Source organism: Mesoplodon bidens (genome assembly GCF_964165515.1).
Source record: "Mesoplodon bidens genome assembly, chromosome: 4".
NCBI lineage: Eukaryota > Metazoa > Chordata > Mammalia > Artiodactyla > Ziphiidae > Mesoplodon > Mesoplodon bidens.
Genome location: NC_138160.1, coordinates 85,312,950 through 85,333,889, shown reverse-complemented (window position 1 = coordinate 85,333,889; position 20,940 = coordinate 85,312,950). Strand labels below are relative to the sequence as shown.

Sequence of the window (20,940 nt, the reverse complement as noted above, 5' to 3'; positions counted from 1 at the left end):
CACACACATATATAATAGAATATATAGGTAATAGAAACCTTATTAACTATCAACAAATTAATACAGAGTAAAAGGAAAGAATACATTTAGAAATAAAGGAGGGCACATTATTAAAAACATAATTAGGTACAGATTGGGGATGTCCATCTAATTCATTTCTTCTTGCATATTTATTAGGTACCCATTATGTGTCAGGCACTGTGCTAGACAGCAGGCACATATCCAACAGTTTTTTCACTTTCCTTAAACAAAGTTGTATTATTTCGGAGCTAAAATGCAAACTGATTATAAAATGTGCTCTACATATACATACAATGGAATATTACTCAGCCATAAAAAGAAATGAAATTGAGTTATTTGTAGTGAGGTGGATGGACCTAGAGTCTGTCATACAGAGTGAAGTAAGTCAGAAAGAGAAAAACAAATACCTTATGCTAACACATATGTATGGAATCTAAAAAAAAAAAGGTTCTGAAGAACCTAGGGGTAGGACAGGAATAAAGATGCAGATGTAGGGAATGGACTTGAGGACACAGGGAAAGGGAAGGGTAAGCTGGGACAAAGTGAGAGAGTGGCATGGACTTATATGTACTACCAAATGTAAAATAGATAGCTAGTGGGAAGCAGCCGCATAATACAGGGAGATCAGCTTGGTGCTGTGTGACCACCTAGAGGGGTGGGATAGGGAGGGAGATGCAAGAGGGAGGAGATATGGGGATATATGTATATGTAGCTGATTTACTTTGTTACAAAGCAGAAACTAACACACCATTGTAAAGCAATTATACTCCAATAAAGCTGTTTTTTTAAAAAAATAAATAAAATATGCTCTATAGATCAGAAATAATTTCAGGGCATCTATACTGTATGTTGCTCAAGGAGTTGCCAAATTCCTAACAGCCTGGGTTCTAGTCCTGAATTTGCCACTATTATTGCAACGCAGGAAGCAAGGACTCTCTGGGTATGTTTTCTCCTATAAAATTAGAACTTAGGAAGATAATCTTGAAAACGTCTAGATCTTCTAGCTCTAAAAGAGTTTATGGTTTGATCAGCTTTGTCTAAGCACTCACTTACAGCTCTGGTGTGATGGATCTTCTCCCAATGTCAGGCACTGTTCAACTCTAATTATGTGTGTATTCTAATAGTCGTGTATTTATATTCTAATACAAGGTTAAGAATAATAGATGCCATTTACTGGAAACATTTATAACATATTTTCAGTTGTGTTTCTTCAAAACAACTGTGCAAGGTGAAATTTGTTATCATTTTCAACTTAGGGGTGAAGGAAACTTGGCCTCACAGAGATTACATGACCTGCTGAGTAAGGAGCAGACTCAGACCACAGCCCAGATCTTCCACTAAACAAAATGCAGCAGACTACATTTTGCTATTCAAACTAATGGGATCCAAGAGAAATAATCAATAACCTAGTCAATGCTTTTGAAGCATTTTTTTTAATTAGAAAATCCAATACGTGTAAGACAGGGGTTAAAAAAAGATTTTAATTGTGTGTTTGTAATCCTCTCCCCAACCCCACCCCATACTGGCCTTCTAAGAAGAAAGGATTATTGCTTGCTTAGTCAGCCATAGGAACTTAATTGTGTCTATTGGGGAGAGAATAGAAAGGATAATTGGAAGACACCAAATGAGTGTTCATTGCTCTATATAAGAAAGGCAGCCTAAGGAAAAAGAATTTTCATAAAGTTATGAAACTGAGATTTTATGGAAGAAAAAGGATTTGAAATCAACACATACTATGATGTAAGGGATTTTGAGGAGAGAAATTCGTTAAGAAGAATTTAAATAAATTTTTGCCAAAACTGGCCACAAAACAGCCCCATTTAATTTGAGTTACAGGTAAAACAAATAAAAGATAAGCTTCTCAGCTGAGATGTCCAAAGGCACAGCCCACCCAGATACACTCATAACAAACTGCTTCAGTGAGAAATAGCTATTTCTCTTTGCATCTTTGCAGACAGTTTAATCCTCTAAAAGTAAAGCAATTGAAATGGGTTTAGCTCTAAGCACAGGCAGGTACTTACCTGGTTAGTTAGCAGGCTGCCTTCCCCTAGATATCTCCCCAATACATTCTATTATTTAAGACATCAACAGGGAAAATAATCCTTTATTTCACAATAAAGATAAAGAATTAATTTGATCTTCTACGAACAGTTGATCCTTCTACAAAGAATATATAGTATATACTAAACCTTATAATATTTACATATAGTGCATATGATGATAATGTAATGAAGGCAAACCAACTCTCTACCCCACTTAATTTAGCAGGGCTAGAAATTTGATGATATTGAATTAAGGCCAACTTCACAAAAAAAATTAGATATTTCTATTAGGCTAAGAAAATTGGAATATAAAAGAATCAATTAAACAGAATATGACTTTATAACTTGCATCCTAAATGTCTACACATATGAAAAGAGTATATGTTAGAGTGTTCACATAGTATATTAATAATGCACTAAATAGTTGGGGTGGAATTAAACAGGAAAGGAGAATATAATTATGATAATAAAATGATTCAAAGAATGATATTATGCTATCAAGTTGGCAAATGAGTTGAGTTAGTAATTTTACTAAACCTATATTCTGAGTGGAAAATAATTTCAAATCTGATGCTTTCAAAGGACAGTGAAAGCTGAAGACCCCCAGCTCCCCAACATGAGGAAGAAAAGAAGAAAAGCCTATAAGAAATGGAAAATCTTGAATCCCACAGTATGTAAGTCCAATTCATTGGTTTTATAAGTACATATAAAATGAACTACTTGGCTTATGTATTTTGTTCTTTGTCACAGGAATATCTATAAAAGTAGGAAGATAAATGCATATAGATATTATAAAATGATTTAGAATCTGGTCAATTGTCATTATGTATATACTTCTGCATTAATCGTTATATGAATTACAAGTGATAAAAACTTAAATATAAATTTCTACATATTCAAACAAAGGCTATTAAAACCCCTATTCTTAGAATCTGTTATCAGTGTATTATTATGTAACTGTCTCAAATCTATCTTCCTACTTGTAGAAATTGTAGTATAGTCCATTGAAGGATGCTATAAGCTGTAAAATTATAAAATTGAAAGTGGCTGTAAACTGAACTGTTCTTGGCAGAAGGGTGTTAGCTTAAGCATAAATTGTAATCTACAATTCTGGAAGGCAGGCTATCAGTCTATAAACCACTGTAAATGGGCTTTAGAGAGCCATGTCTCCATGTCACTTCTCCCACAACTTCCACATGACAGTTCTCAGACTGTAACCAGGCTCACTGGAAACCATTTCAGGACTTGTTGTAAGAAAAGCCATTTCCTCAGACTAGAAGAGAGATAAATGGGAATGGTTAGACTCTCCAAGGCACTTCAGTATGCTTGAGAACCTATAGGTCAAATCAGAAGTCTGTATATCTCTCAAGTTGGAAAGTAATAATTCCTAAACGTATGATTCTTTATTTGGTTCTGAAACAGCAGTTATTTTTCTGCATCCCTTACTTCCATGTCACCTCTAGCTAAATTTTGATAGGATGTTTTCCTTTTTCTGATTGAAGAGAATTTATTTATTTACTCTTTATATAAGTATTTATGTATTTTTATTAAAATATGTTATATAAAAATCATATTTAAATTAAGGATATTTAAAGTAATTGTAAGTAATACTTTCTCAATTTTTAGTTTAATCAACTTATTAAAAGTATCCTTGTGGACCCCTGGTTGACAGATTTCCATGACATCATTATTTATTTGTTGCTCATTCTTCTTTCTTTTCCTTTCAAAATACTCTCTTTCAGACGTTGTTTAAAACATAATTTGAGATCTTCGTATTTTGTCTACTGTTTTTTACACAAGATCTAGTACCTCATGCTCAGGTTCACAAATTTTTCAAGCAAAATATTCTAACATTATAAAGCAGAGAAGTAAGAGTCACAAGGTGGCAGTTCTTGGGCCAAACACATGACCATGGCAACTTGCTCTTTATCAAGAAGTCTCTTAAAATTTATTTGCATAAATTTGCTCTGAAATTTTTACTTCACCTGTTTTGGAAGTCTCCATTTTAGAGTAAAACTTAATTAGATTCTTACTTCCTAAAACAACTAGGTGATATTCTGCATTCTAAGATTATTGATTTAAAATGAGGTATTAGAAATGAATTTTTGCAGAAAATACCTTGACATACTAGAAATGAATGAAAAGTGTTACTCAAAAAATGCATTGAATTTCATTCTAGAATTTGGAACATCTGCTTTCTAAATGGACACATAAAACTTTTTTTTTTTTTTTTTTGCTTCTTCTTTAGGTGAACCTCAGCCTGCTAATCAAGCATGCCAAAAAAATATAAAAGATCTTGAAAAGGAAGTCAAAGGAGACACCTCGGAAGCTTTGCTTCATCAGACTGGGACATTAGGGAAATCTAAGGAAAATGGAGATGTGCATATCTCCACTTCTATGAATAGAAAGCAGAAGTCCCCTTTTCTCCCTAAAGATAAGAAACAACCTCCATCTGACAGCAGAATAATTAGAGAGAAGGAAAATGATGATCCTCCTTCATCCATTTCTTATCAACTAGAGAAAGTCTTACCAGTGGTCATGTTTAATGACTGTGAAGAATCATTATCAGGAAAAATTACACTGCAGAATTTCCCAAACACATTAGTAGCCTTTAAACCAGCAAAAGGCAAAATTATTACAGAAGTGAAATGTGGGGCTATCAATGTACAAGTAGAAATCAAGAATAGATTTTTCTGTAAAACAGGAATACAGTTTCCAACAAAAAAGAGATGTTTGAAATGTCACCAGCATTATTCTGTCAGATACTTTCAGAGATGCTACACTTCTAGAAGCTGCCGTTCTAAATTCAAGAATATATCAATAGAACTAAAACCTGAGGCACCATCTAAATCTGAAGGAAAAATTGCCAGAACTGAGAGCCCCTCACTGAAAGTAAGCATTGTAGGAAAAGGAATTAAAGTTAAATACATGAGTAAGAAACAGAATATATCAATAAATATAACTCATCCTAAAAGAAGTAGAAAAATAGCTAAATACAGAAACATTTCCTCCAATCACACAACTAAAGAATGTTCCAAGTCTCCTGCACAGTCCAATATTAGGCACCCTGAAAAGTGGCAGCTTGAAAACAAGCATCAGAGGTCAGATTGTTTTCATGTCTCTCCTCCTGTTGTGTTTGCTGTCCAGAAGGAGGAGAATTTTGGTACAATTGTGGTTTCTCTGTGCTCAGGCCCTGAGAAGAAGAAGAATAAGCCTGACACACCGTCTTCGGTCTTAGATGACTGTGAGGTAGAGTCTGCCATCTTTCAGCAGAAGAACTTTATAATTAGTAAGAATACCCCCCAAAAGAAACATTTTTCCGAGGCTGAGACGCTTCTCAAAAACATTCTTCCTACTTCATGTGATACCCTAAAGACCACAAGTAATACAGGCTTAAGTAAAATGCCTTTTGAGGACCCCAAAGACGTGAATAGAGAGAGAAAAATCATCTTTGATAAACCAGAAAATATCACATCAGACTCATATATACAGCACAGTACAGAAGGAATAAATTATTTGCCAAGTACCATTACTGACATCTTTCCAGTTCAAGATGGCAAAGACTCTGACTTTTGTTCTTCATCTTCTCTGCGTGTGCAGCTTGTAGGAGAAAAGGCATCCAACATTTATTGCAAAGGCAGCAAAACTCCACCTGCAGATTGCTATGAGAACCCAAATTCTTTATCTTTCCCTTCTATTCAAAATGCTCTGAAGTCTTCCACTTCTTTCAGGCCATCACACTGGGCCACCGGATACTCAGAACCTGAAGAAACCCCTGGGGATACATTTTCCTTTAATCACTGTGCTGAATTTTTGAAAGACTATGAGGAAGGGCTTACTGATATAACTGACAGAGACTTTAACAAAACCACTTTACATAGTGACTCTCATACAAAAGTACAGCAACTACTGGAAATGAAGAGTACACAGTGTGCAACTCTCAGCCCTGCATTCTCTGGCAGCCTCTCTGCGGGCAGCCCACTCAACAGTAGTAGCCAGAGCACTGCAGAATGGGGTCAGACAGAGTCCCAGGCAAGTCATCCAGACACAGAAGTCCTCAGCAAAACAAAAGCACCAGTTATGACCTTAATAACTGATGAATTAGACCAGAGATTAATTATTCAAAGTGATAAAGAAGGCACGGCTTATTCTAATTATCCCATGGGAATGAAAAAGCCTAAAGAGTCACCCAGCTCTCTGGGAAACACTGAAAAAGACAAATTCCAGATAATTATGCCTGTGGTAAAGAATGCATGCTACAGAGATTTTGAAGACCTATCAAACAAGACTCATGATGAAGTTTGTTTTCAAAAGAATTTTCCAGACAGTGCTGAGTTCAATTGTGCAGTGTGTGGTACAGATAATCTGTTTCTTATTGAGAAAAAACTGACCAGTGATGCAGACCAATATGGTAACCAAGATGAAAAAAGCCTTGGACTAACCAGTTTTAAACAGGAGCCAGCAGAGTGCCAAGGGATTGCATCGACAAAGCCAAATTCTGAGGAAAATAAAAATGACCCAAAGGAAACTTACTATCACCAAATAGACATGTTGTTGTCCCCTCAGAAGCAGAAAGCTTTGAAAGGTACAATGGACTATATAGAATCTTTAACGTTCATTATTTTTACATGTTTGAGCTTTGGGAAGTCCTTTTTATTGCTTGGGGTTTTTTCTTTATTGCTGAAGATATATTGAGTATTTTAGAGTTAGATGAATACGGGCCAGCATATATCAGTCTGCTTCTTTCCATTATCACCTACCCCACCCACCCATAAATAGTGCATAATAAAATCACCAAGACTGCAGTGTAATATACAGTAAAAAAAAAATCAATTTCTCTTTAAAAGGTTGATGTATTGCCAAATCAATTTTGTAGGAAACGTTAGCCTCTTGCCACTCTTAAATAATCTGCCATTTCTTTCCTTCTTGCAAGCTAAGCATGTTCAGAATAGGAATATGTCTGTGATAAAATGTGTTTTTAAACCTTGCTGTGTTGTTGCAGAAGCATGGCCTACATGTTTCAGGAGGCCATGTGGAATAGTAATTAAAGCAAAGGACAAAAAACAGAAACAGCCATGGCTAATCCTGATTGATCCGTCCATGGGGACTCTGACCTCAAGCAGACCTCTGACCTCCCTTGTGGATTTGCTGGCCCTTCTCAAACCATTGATAGAATCCAGAAGCTCTCCAGACCTGGAGAGGGCTAGGATAGAAGCTCCTTCCTAAGTACATAATACTGCCTGTCTGCTTTCAATCTAGGATCCACATTATATCATTTGGGGCATTTCACAGAAGGCCCTTCTTGTTTTTCTTCAATAAGCCCCAAATATTTTATATTTAAGGTTAGCATTATTCTACATTGTATATTAAAATACACCTTGAACAAGTATAAACTTCCTTCCAAACTGCCAGTAACATTCCTAACAGTTCCACAGATATTTGGAACGATGAAATTTAGTCAAGAAGCTACCTTTTCTTTGTTGTTATTCTATCCCTAATTTTTTAATAGAATAAAATTTAGAAGTAGAAATAAAACACAGAAGCACACAAGTATTGGCATGAAAGATGAAATTTACTTCATAGAGAATTAAATGCCCTAAAACAACACAAAAGCTATGCAGTCACCTGCTTAATATGAACACCCTAAGGCAAAGATCCATCATAGTGACTTCTTTCCACTTCCAACATACCCCTAGATACCAGGATCAATGGCATTAATCCTTACATTTGCTTCAGTCCATAATTATTTAAGTCTGCAAGAGGCAGACCTGCGATAAGAGCACTGTGTCTTCCAGAGCAGATGTGTGCTCACCTGGATGAATATCCCTCCCAGGCTGACTCTTCCCCCGTGGACATGCTCCCCGCTGGACTGCCTCTCCCAGCAAGGCATAGTTCCTTAAGAAAATCAATCATTCAAGTCAGAATCTTCCCAAAGCTGATATTGTACTTCATTAGACTTTGAAACAATTCCAGTGACCGATTCCCTGTGTTACTGTGTTTCATCAAAAGGCTGTTCCTACAACTCTCTCCCTTGCCCCTTTAGTCCTCTTCCCCCAGATCACTCTGTTCCTACCACACTGACTTCCTTGAGTTGCTGGAACCTGTCAAGCAAGAGCCCACATCAGTCCTTTGCTTGGGCTACTCCCACTACCCGGACTGCTCTTCCCACAAATGTCCACATGGTTCACACTCCTCCTTCAGATTTTTGCTCATGTGGTGCCATCTCAGTGAGGCCTTCTCAGGCCACTCATTTAAAATTGCAAACTGAGCTCTGTCCATTCCAGCCTAGGCATACTATATTCCTTTTCCATGAATTACTTTTACACATAACATCTTCACCTGCTAATGTGCTATTTTACTACTTTATTTATTCTGTCTTCTCCCACTAGAATGTAGTCGTGAGGGCGTGTAGTTTTTCTGTTTTAATCACTGCGGTATTCAGAGCACCTGAACAGTCCCTGCCTGTAGAGTAGGCACTCAATGAATACTTGTTGAATGAAAGAATGAGTTCAGGGAAGTTGTATCAGGTTTCTTTGTGGAAAACTCTGTTCACAAACAAGAACAAAAAAACAGGAAAACAGTTCAGAAATCAAAATGTTTATATTAGAAGATATTTGAATCTATAAATGTTTGCATGGATTTTACTCTCGTAGAGCTACGAGTTTTTTTATACTTTATTCAATACCATTGTTATTATACTATTGATACCTCAGGCCAGGATTTTGTCATTTTTCAGGGTACAGATTGCTTTGAAGAGCTTGGGCATCTTTGTACGGTTTCTCCAGAAATTTTATACTTAATATAGGCACAAAAGTATGCCTCTATTTGCAGAGGGATCCTCCAAATTCTCAAAGTCTGTCCACGTACCTCAGATTAAGAATCCCTGACATGAGTGCTGTACTTATGTAGCTCCTTCCACTTAGGAATTAACTAGATTAGAGGTCACAATCTAGAGGGGCCAGGCAGGTAGTATAAATGAGTAAAGCAGGCTGCATGTGAGAAATAATGGAGTGTTGGTGGACTAGAGGGAACGCTGTCCTGAGGGAATGAGAATTCAGGCCCTGCCTGTATAGACAGGCCTTCTAGTTTTTCAAGCACATGGGAGATGCGGCAGTTTTATCTGTATGAATCTCTAGATTATATGACATTTAAGACACAGTACAGGCTAAACAATCTACCACCTCTGAACTAGATAAACCAGAGGTGGTAGGGATTGGCATGTGACAAGAGTTAAAGAGACAGTGGTATAAAGGAAAGCATACCAGTCTGAACCTCTTAAGACTAAATTCTGGGTTCTGGTCTGCACATTCTTTTTTTTTTTTTTTTTTTTTTTTTACCGCAGGCCTCTCATTTTTGTGGCCTCTCCCGCTGCGGAGCACAGGCTCCGGACGCGCAGGCCCAGCAGCCATGGCTCACGGGCCCAGCTGCTCCGCAGCACGTGGGATCCTCCCGGACCGGGGCACGAACCTGTGTCCCCTGCATCGGCAGGCGGACTCCCAACCACTGCGCCACCAGGGAAGCCCTGGTCTGCACATTCTTAGGCAAAGAGGTTTATCAGGGCCTCAGTTCTTCCACTGTAAATTGCCTGAAATGTATCTTTAAGATCTCTGCCAAAGGACCAGAAATTCTCTGTCGTAAAACATTTTAATGAGGAAATCAAACCTAGGCTACTCTGAGAGAATGACAGATAACGAGAAGGATTAAATGATACTTTACATGGCATAGAAATATTTATAATTAAACAGCCCTATATATGTAACATGATACAAAACTTACACGTAATGTGTGAGATATTTTATTTCCCTGTGCCCCTAAGGAAGGAGTGATTCTGAAAGCCCGCACCAAGGCAAAAGGTGTACAGGATTGTAGCTCTGACAAAGTTTGTAGTCCTAAGATCTACACCAAGCACTAGGGATAAAAAGATACATATTTTTCTTATAGAATACAACTCTTGGGATAATTTCCAACAAGCTGACTTCTTACGAAATTGGGAACTTTCCACACTTAAAGCCATTTCAGTGTTTCTCAGTAGATGAGCAAGTCCAGGGTCCAGGGTCCAGCTGCAATACCCCAGCTTTCTTCCAGCAGGGCTCCACCCAGATCTGCATCTTCCTCTCCTTGGTCTATAACTCATTTCTCAGGCCTCCTTCTGGCTTTCATGGTGGTAGCTTTCTACTTTCATACTCACGTTTGATAAAACATTAGTGTTTTTTGATGTATTAACATACTGTCCCTACAAAGGGACAGTATGTATTTTTAATAGAGTCCTTCAAGATCCTTGAGTGTCTTCATTTCAGCACCAAGCAAACTGTCTGATTCCTAGAAAGGCTCAATAAACCTCTATTGGGTAGTCATGGAATGAGGGAGAGGCTTACATGTGAACAAAGGTTACCGAGACATAGGTTAAATTCACCATGTAAAAACTCTCTATCAGCTTGAAGTATTCAAGGATTATGCTGATTCAGGTAGTAAATTTGAGTCTGGGAAGTGTTCGAGCTTAGATTGAATGAGTCCTTGGTAGAAATCCTGTAGAATTGTTTGAAGCATATAGAGGGTGGTTGGACAAAATTACCTTGTATATTTTTGCAAACCTGAGATTCTACAAATACCAAGCAGGACAATGGGAGTGATGCTTTGCTCTCAGGGCACATTACAGTGGTTCTCAAATCACACTTCAAAACATACTGTAGGGCACATATTCTCCTCATTTCAGTATTTAATATTCTAAAGGAAAACTTTTCTCACAATGTCACAGAGTCATATTTCCATTAGCTGTAGTCCTAGTAACCAGCACAGTAGAAATTAGTTTATATATATATACATATATATATATATATACACACATACATACCTATATATTAGTATAGAAAGGAACAGTAAATATTATAGAATGAATGTCATTTTTCTGTCACCCTCTTAAGCCCTAAGGAGGAGGTAGGAGTCAACGTCAAAATTATGGAAAATAAGAGGAATTGAATAATGATTCCTCCCTTCCCATGTCTTTGGCCCTGCCAAGTGAAGTTTAAATTGTTAGGTAAATGGATTAGTAATTACCATCTATAAAAATAAAGAAGATAATTTATTCATGGATATACCCCATTTATTATTTAAATAGCTCTGAGAACAAATTTTGACACTGATAAATTCATTTTTAATTTACAAAGACCAAATTTTAAAAATTCATTTGCTCCTGGGAATAGAATAAAAATAAAGGTTAAAATTCTTTTTAATTGATGTTGCTTGCCTTTTGTATAGTATCAAAAAGTGAAAGCAAGAAAACTCCTAACCAATTCTAGCCTATCAAATTATTTTCTAGGTATTACGTACTCTGCTATTTGAGGTTTTATTTTTTTCATTTTAACAATTATTTTCTTAAAGTTCGCTTGTATTGCAATTAGTTTATCTGAAATTTTCTTACTCTAATATACAGCCTCATAGCTTGTGATGACCGAAAATAGCAGTTTGGAAGTATATAAAGTATTTCAAGTTGTTATTTATTCAAATATAAACTTATCAAAGCCTTCATGTAATTTGGTTTTTTTTTCCTTTTCTTCATTTTGAACCAAGAAAAGTATCATGAAATTTGTAGTCTTGTGATGATTAGAAGTCAAACCATAAAGGACTTGAGTTCAATAGTAAACTTGTTTTCAAAGACTATAATTTAACTAATTCAGGTAATCATATCTTGTCTTATTGAACTTTCAGTGGACATAACTAACAATTTATTTGCACTATGATCCTCCAAAACAATTAACAGACTAATACAATGTATCAGGCATACTGCTGGTGCCCAAGGAATATCTACTGAATTGAATCCAACTGAGGAAATGCATGGTGATTCCCCCCTTTCTTATATGTCTATTTTCAATCTATACAGCTCTTTCTTCTTCTTCTCCCCCCCCTCCTTCTTCTTCTTCTTCTTTTTGAGTAATACAAATTTAGAAAGTGAATCATGAAGGAGTTGAATGAAATCATTCTAGTTCTAGTCTTCTGTGATTCTGTTTCAAAGACTGGAATATTTGAAATTCTATCTTGAAATGCTGTCTCACTTTCATACTTAATGTGGTTTAATCTAGATTGGAACTTGGAAATAAACAGCCACCGAAAGTTATCCCAGGAAATGGCACCAAAAGGTACAAGGGCCAGTGATGGTTCACTGGAAGAAGCAGTAGACCAGTGGGCCAGGAGGAGGGAGCAATTCAGAGATGGTAAAAGATGCAGCTCAGCTGGAAGAAGTTCGTTTGCCAGCAACATCACTGAAGGATCTAGTGAGTAGACTAATGCCTTCTTTTCCAAAACCAGAGCAAAGGCAACAACCTACTGAAGCTTAACCAGATCCCCTCCCTCTTATCTTCAGAATATAAACCCTGTTGCTTGACCAGGGTTTATACCACCATGGCAATGTGGTAATTATGTGCTTTCATATGAAAGATATTTTTAGAATAATCAACCCTTTATTACACACTAAGGAATCCAAACTTGGTAAATTACCTTCTTCAAAAACACACAACTGCCTACTAAGACTACTGTTCTCTTCAGAAACTGAAATAACTAAATATAGGGTTCTTTACTCAATGAAATGTGTGTCCTATTTCAAAGAATTTGAGTTGGCTTACAAAAATACCTGTAGTGCAAAAAGATAAGGTTAATATGTTTGATTATAAGAAACAATTTTTTTTCTTGTTTTAACATTTCTGAAATGAGAAAGTGTCTTAAGTAGAGGCGTACTTTAGTGAGATAGCACTTTTTCTCTTGCTATTGAAAAGATGTTATTAAATCAGCATCATACTTCTGTCAAGGAGGAAAAAGACCTTCCTCAACCCTTCTATGTTCTTTTGGCTGGCGTAAGAATTAAATTGACATGAGACAAATTAACAGGAGAAAATCAAACTTAATTTCATAGGTGTGGGAACCCCACATACATGAGAGGGTCAGAGACCACACATACCTGGGGGTCAGAGATGTCTCTGAATCTCTTTGAGAGATTCAAAGACAGAAATGTAAGGGACTTCCCTGGTGGTCCAGTGGTTAAGACTCCACCCTTCCACTGTAGGGGGTGTGGGTTTGATCCCTGGTCAGGGAACTAAGAACCACATGCCTCTCAGTGTGGCCAAAAAACTTTAAAAAAAAAAAAAGGTGGAAATATAAAATGAGGTATATATGCCATCCTGAGCTAAGAAATGGGATAGGTGCCTGGGGCTTTCAAGGACAGGAGGGTCATTCATGGGATGATAAGAAGAGCAGAGGTTTGGTAATTAGATGTTTGCCCTGCCATAAAGAGGGGGCCACTTAGATAAAACTTATCTCTGGCAATAGCTTTTTCTCTGGGAAAAATCCCCAACTTAAGTTCTTCTAGGTAGTTAAGGGAGCGGCAGTATTCTCTTGAGCTCAGAGGGTTCCACTGCCTTTAGCTGAAAGAAATCCACATGCCAAACTGGAGCATCTTGGGGAGGCCTCTTCTGAATCCCTACATCTCAGTCCCACAATCAATGGCAAACTGAGAAAGGAAAGTAAATAAGTCATCAATGAGGAAATTCAACTGAAGGAAACACGGGTTTAAAAAATGGAGCGGGGCCACTAATGAATACCACATTAAAATTTTTTTCTTTTTATTTTTGGCCGCACTGCATGGCATGTGGGATCGCAGTTCCCTGACCAGGAATCCAGCCTCTAGGTAATCCAGGGTGGGGCTGATTGCCAAGGGAACCAACCACATGATTAGAGGGTTGGAATTTTTAGCCTCACCCCCATCTTCCCAGCCCCAATCTGGAGAGGGAGAGGGAGAGGGGCTGGAGGTTGAAACAATTGCCAGTGGCTAAAGATTTAATCAATCATGCCTATGTAATGAAGCCTCCATAAAAATCTTGAAAGGATGGGGTTCAGAGAGCTTCTGGGTTGGTAAACATGTGGAGATTTGGGGGAGTGGCACAGCCAGAGAGGGCATGGAACTCCATACCATTTCCTTTCCATATCATACCTTGCCCTATGCATGTCATCCATCTGGCTCTTCCTGAGTTGTAGTATCCTTTAATAATAAACTGGTGATCTAGTAAGTAAAATGCTTCTCGGAGTTATGTGAGCTGCTCTAAAATATTAATTCACAGGGAGGTCATTGGAACCTAGCTGGTGGGTCAGAAGTACAGGTAACAAGCTGGACTTGCGATTGGCAGCTAAAGTGGGGAGGTGGAGGGGTGGGGGAGGCAGTCTTTTAAGACTGAACGCTTAACCTTTGTATTTGGTAGGTAGTGTCAGAATTGAGTTGAACTGTAGTACACCCATGCGGTTTCTAAGAATTGCTTCTTGTTGATGTGGGGAAACCACCGCCCGCACACGCACACACATACGTTGGAATTAGGTCCAGGAACCCAAAAGAATTGTGACGCAGAGAACGGTGTCTCTATGATAGAGACAATAGTGAGCGTGTGAGTGTCCTAGGTTATGTCCTATGGACAAGCTCCTGGAATGACCCAAGTACAGTTCAGGAAGACAGTGGTATAACTTATCCAGAGTGAGTTAGAGAGCTCGCACAGGTTAGAGATTGAATGTAGCTATAAATGTGTGGCAAAATTATAAGTAATTTAAATAATTAAACACTGTACTGTATTATCCCACCACAGTGTTCTTACATGCATGTGAACAGTGAAGAATACAATGTAAATGTTCCACTTTGTCCTCAGAGTTTTGTTCTTGTCTCTTGATCATTGTCTAATCCCTCTAGTTTCTTCTTCCTATTTGGCAGCAAGGACTCAAGATCTGGAATCTTTTTTTTTTTAATTGAAATTTTATTGCGGTAATTCTAGATTCACATGCAGTTGTTAGAAAAAATAGAGAGAGCCCAGTTTCCCCCAATGGTATTTTTGTTTGTTTTTTTATTGAAATGTAGTTGACATACTATATTATGTTAGTTTCATGTGTACTACATAATTATCTGACATTTGCCTACATTATGAAAGGATCGCCATAAGTCTAGTAACCATCTGTCCCCATATAAAGTTATTACAATATTATTGACCATATTCCTTATGCTGTATATTGCAGCCCTCTGGCTTTTGTATTTTATAACTAAAGTTTTATACTTCTTAATCCCCTTCACCTATTTCTTAAATTTTTATTCTTACATATACTACTGTATAGGGTTGTTTTATTATCACTCTGTTATTCACAGACTCTTGAAATACCTCCCTGGAGAATACTTTTCTTATATCAGACTTCCAATAATATATTTCCACAGCTACACATTTTGTTGTAATGTTCATTTTATTCTACTCTCACTTCCCCTTCCCCTTATCAATTTCTGGATTGATATATTCTAGAATTTGATTTAGATTTTTTTTAATTGTTACTTTTAATAATCAATACTTAATATAGTTCATTAATGTTTCTTCATCACTGCTTTTTGTACCAATTACTTCCAACAGGATTTGCTTTCTTTTTCTTCTTACTATAGTTATCCTCTAATAATTTTTTCAGAGAGATTCTTTGGGAGGTAAACTCAGACCTTATATATCTGAAAATGTACTCACTTCCTTCTTAATTCTGAATGACAGTTTGGCATAGTTTGGTAGACAATTCTAGGTTCAGATTATTTAAGAAACTGGTTCACTATCTTCCAGTAACCAGCAGGGCTGATGAGAAGTCTGAATCCAATCTCATTCTCACAGCTTCGGTCATTAATCCAATTTTTGTCTCTTTTACCTCTTAGGGTTTTCTCTTTATTCTTGCTATTCTAAAATTTTTCTAGTATGTATCTCAGTATGTGTATTTTAAATATATTTTCATGTTTGGCATCCCATAAGCTATTACATGCTGATGATTCATATCTTTCTTCAAGTCTCATAAATTCACAGATACAAGTTCTCTCTATTTTCTCCTGCTGTCACCCCTTTCAGAGAGACATTTAAATTTATAGATCTATCCTCCAGATAGCTTAACCTTCCTTTTGTACTTTGCATCTCTTCATCAATTTGTGCTACATTCTGAGAGAATTCCTTAGCCCTATCTTTCAGCTTAACAATTCACCTTGCATCCAAATCCTTCCTTCTCTTTAGCCTTTTTTTAATGTTTTTATTTCAACAACTCTTTCTTAATTTCAAAGGATCTTTAGATGTTTCCTTTTATTGGTCTATTTTTATTTTTTAATACATTTTTACCTCTGAGAACATTAAATGAATTATATAAAGTTTTAATCTAATTGCTCTATCAACTATTTCCTCAGTACATATTTCACATATGCTGAGTTATCTTTATTTCATAGTGCTGGTTTTTCCCAAATGGCTTTGTGATTTTTGACTGGATGCTTATTTTTTGCTTCAAATTTCCTATTTACGTAACGCCTCCTACTGAATACCTGGGCAGGTAGCAAATGCTCCACTATGATTTTTGCTGTACTCTGTGTAAGTAAGAATGCTTCAGGTTACAATAAATGCCTTACCCCCGCACAGGATATTCTGTATCCCATCTGGGTGTCCTCTGTCCTCAATCTGTTACTTTTTTAAACATTCATTTTTTCTTGGCTAGAGGCAGATATAATCACTGCTGCTACTTGACTCATGGTGGAGTTTCTAAGTGAGGGATGCACAGACATCAAACTACCTGCTGTTTCTGTCATGGTGCTCCAGTTGATTGCCCTGTTGTTTGTACCTGGGGCCTCTCTAGCTCCTAGGTTCTCACTCTTGTCCTACTCCCACCATTCTGCATCAAAACTTCCTCACAGATAAGTCAGACAGAGAAAGACAAGTACTGTATGATATCACTTATATGTGGAATCTAAAAAAGCCAAACTCGTAAAAACAGAGAGTAAAATGGTGGTTACCAGGGGATGGGGGTGGGGGGATAGGATAGATGTTGTTTAAGGGTACAAACTTGCAAAGAGTAGTAAATAAATCTTAGAGGTAAAATGCACAGTATAGTGAATATAGATAATAATATTGCATTATAATCATCAAATTTGCTCGGAGACTAGAACTTAATTATTCCAACCACTAAAAAGAAAGGATAATTATGTTAATGTGCTAGAGGTGCTAATTGTCACTACAATGGCAATCATAATGTATAAATGTATCAAATTAATATGTGTACACCTGAAATTTACAGTGTTATATGTCAAATATATTTCAACAGGAAAACAAAAAAAAACACACAAAAAACACCTCTCACATATATCCTCTGCTGTGATTTCATTCCATGGCTTATAGTTTGATTCCGGATTTCAGGTTTTTCCCAGTTATTAGGTAGTACTGAGAATTCCCTTCTTTCTTCCAAACATATCTATAGATCTTAAAACAGTTACTATACTATAGGCACACACACATTCTCTATTTCCTTCCTAATTTTCCTGTGGACTTTGAAATACCTCTCTCCTTCATTATGCAGAAAACTTCAGCTGCAACCCCTGTTTCTACATAAGTGCAATTGAATTTATCACAGTGTTCATAAAATAAAAGACCTTGCGGGAATCAGGACCTATCCAAAAACATGTTTTCTAGCATTCCTATCAAAATGGGATACAGGGTCTGTGCTTACTCCACTATCTTGAATCCATGTCTGCGAATAGCTTCCATTTGCCCCTCTAGCTTCCTTCTTCACCCTTCTCCACCTTACTGTCTGCCCCAGGAGTCTCACCACTATGGACTATATCAAGGAGTGTATTTGCCCCCTGGCTTCCTATGGGTTTGGCCAGTAGGGAAGAGCAGCAGAAGCCTGGAGGGAGAGTGAGATTCTGGTATTATTGCCCCAGATCTCTCGCTGTGGTGTACCAAAGGCTGCTTGTGTCCTTAAAGTCACACTCCTATAAAGCAGTCCTCTCCACACTGCCTTCTATGGCTCTGGGGTCTGGTAACTGGTACCTGCTTCCCCCCTTACTGTTTTAGTCTTAGATGGACTGGTCTGTCACACCTGATTTCCTTAAGTTCTGTCCACAGTTTGTAAATAGTGTTTTTTATTAAACTTTCCTCAAATTACTCATTTGAGTGTGTCACCTATTTCATGCCACAACCTTATGACATACCAGTGCTCTGTTCTCACATTATAGCAATGATCAAATATCACCTACATTACATGTTGATAAGAGAGAGCTGTCCATTGCTTACAGAGATAAGGGAGGATATGCCCCCTTGACAGAGGTTTGGTAGTGCCTCAGAGGGGGAAAGGCAAAGTCCGATTTTACAGAGAATTAGAAATTTGATTTAAGGCAGGTCTTTCAATGTGAGAGCTTGATTGGAAATGGGTAAGGATCGTGATTTAAAAGATCAGGACTTAGGGAAATGGCAAGGTGAGGATTTTGAGTGTTTCAAAGAGACTAAGGAAATAAACTATCTATTGGTGCATTCTGTTGAAGAGTTGATGGTGCGACAGAAGTTCCTGTAATGAACGATAAAGGTATTTGCCTGGTCAAGAGTCTTCTGGAGTGTAAAATGTGTTGATAATGTGAAATAAGGTCGTGTAATTCAGACAGTAAGATGTGTGGGCGTAGGTGGTTTTGGTCCTCAGTGTCCAAGCTGTAAAAAAGAATAGAGGTTTTGTTCTCAGTGTACTCGAATCTTCCCTAGCCTTAAGGTAAATAAACAGACAAAATTTCACTAAGGAGGATTCCCCCAAACTGGATTTCCAAGACAGCAATATTCTTGAACTATCATTCATGTTTTCCTTGGCCTTTTGTTTGATTAATTTGCAGTCTTTGAAAATTTTCTTCCTTTTCCCCTAAGAATATAAATCTTGTGTTATGCATGTAAATCAGATACAATTGCCATTGGCCCTACTCTTCCAGGTCCCCCAAAGAATATACCCACACAAAAGCAATATAATTGGCCCTCTGAATCCACAAGGGATTGTTTCCAGGACCCCACCCCTGTGGATAACAAGTCCCTGGATGCTCAAGTCCCTTACATAAAAGGGCTTCTATTACATACTCCACAGCAAACAACTTGAAATCCTTTGTTTTATGGACAAATTCTCTACTACCAATGCTCTTTCATGTTCATGTCTGCTCTGCAGAAAAAGGAACTACAGGTGTGTTGGAATCAACTCACAGTGGTTCACGATAGCCAACTGTGCACTTTTTTTCCCTTAACACTGCAATTCAGTAACATCAGTTTGGTAGCTTGAAATTGGCCATGATGGGAGTATCTATTCAATGGAAACTGGTAAACACTACAAATCAGGGCTTGTTTTTTATCCCTTTTGGAGAGTCACTTGTTAAACATTTACCAGTATCCACTTGAAACAACACAGGAATGGGCTGTATAACTTATATAAATTCAAATTCAAGCCAAAATAACATAGTCATTTTCATTAAAACAATGATTGTTTCCTTTGGGGTGAATTCTGTTTTGAATGAAAACTTATACTAACAATTTGTTTCAGATTAGACATGAGGGAATTGAACTGCCATTTTATTTTTCAGTTTATCCAAGGCAAAGACACTCAGAAGGCATATTGTATTTCCTCAGAAACTTTTCAGTAGAGACTGCAATTCACTAAGAGCTGCTGGAACTAGTATTGTTTAGTGTATGGTTTAAATTTTATCTCATTTATAGAGTCAGGATATGCTACTAATCCATGAATTCAAATCTGACAGCTTTATCGAGCATCATTACAGCTGGTGTTTCTCAGTCTGTTAATCTCACTCATCTCTGACTTCCTACATAATAACTGGAAAAGACATTAGGAATGACATATTTATGTCTGTGGACACAGTTGATCAATCCATCTAGGCTGTGGGGAATGCTGACTAAGGCACACCAGGTAAATAACTTGAAGGCTGTAAACGGAAGTCAGAAGGGTCCGCAAAATGGAGCTCTGATATTTATAATCTCGAATGGTTCCTGTATTACAAACAGATGTGGCAAGAATTTGGGTCTAATTGTGTGAGGATACTTGATAGCATTTCCCTTAGTTCATTCAGCAATAAGAATTTTTATGGAACTGTATTTACACAATAAAAGAACTTCCATTTCTAATAATAAGAGCTAACAATTACATTGTGCTTGCTATGCCAGTCCTTACAATATAAATTAGTTAAGTGCTGTATTTTCATCCTGACTTTACCAAGTGGGGAATCTGCGTCATGGAGAGAATAAGTGACTTGCCGAATGTCACTTTGCTATAAATAGTGGTGGAGCTGGGTTTCAAACCAGACCTTCTGACCAGGAATCCACCCTCTTGAACAATACAACTCACTGCCTCTGGTTGGATTATTCATATCTGACCCGGTCTCTCTCTGGAAATGTCCAAACAGAGTCTCACTTCATTAGATACCACTTTTTTCTTACTTCAAGTAATACAGTAGAGTGAAAGAGATATGAGAATATCTAAAGACACCTGGAAGTGAGCTGAGTATTTTATCTTTTTGATTCTCAAGTCCCAAAAAGGAAGTATTTAAATTTTTCAAGAGCAAAGAAGTGCACATGCAATTTCTGTCATACTGAGCATATTTAAGAGCTCACTCTGTGTACATGTCATGTACACACTGCTATATTTAAAAGAGATAACCAACAAGGACCTACTGTAAAAAAACATTTTAAAAAGAGCTCATTCTGTTTTAAAGTTTCATTTATTAAAAGGCTCATCTAGCAAGCCAAATTTAGATGACCAAATTTTGGTGACAGAAACATTTGGATTTGTTTTCTCTTTGGCTCAAAGTTCCAAAAGGGCAGTTGAGAAATCTAGCAGCTCAAAGCTGCAGCAGGTGTGTGGCGTGCTGCTTCACTGGATTTTAACACAAATTTTATGTTTCAGTTTATGTAAGAATATGTTGATTAGCTCTGTCCTGGTAACTGAATGAACAGAGAACTGCTCATCCACATAATCAAATCTGTTTATAAGTAAGTGAGCTGTTTTAACAGTCTCATGCAGGCTGACAAAAACAAAGATGATTATA

At 37.2% G+C, this 20,940-nt stretch overlaps 1 protein-coding gene across 1 annotated transcript in view; it reads left to right on the top strand.

Annotated features, from left to right (window-relative positions):
- Nucleotides 1–2,679: 2,679 nt before the first annotated feature.
- LOC308616336 (uncharacterized protein) overlaps nt 2,680–20,940 on the top strand; it is a gene marked incomplete at both ends in the record, with an annotated part of 100,396 nt that continues 82,135 nt past the window's right edge. The window contains 3 exons of the mRNA XM_081232602.1: nt 2,680–2,737; nt 4,312–6,648; nt 12,140–12,331. Coding sequence (XP_081088728.1) covers nt 2,680–2,737; nt 4,312–6,648; nt 12,140–12,331 — 2,587 coding nt within the window. The remainder of the gene's footprint in view (nt 2,738–4,311; nt 6,649–12,139; nt 12,332–20,940) is intronic.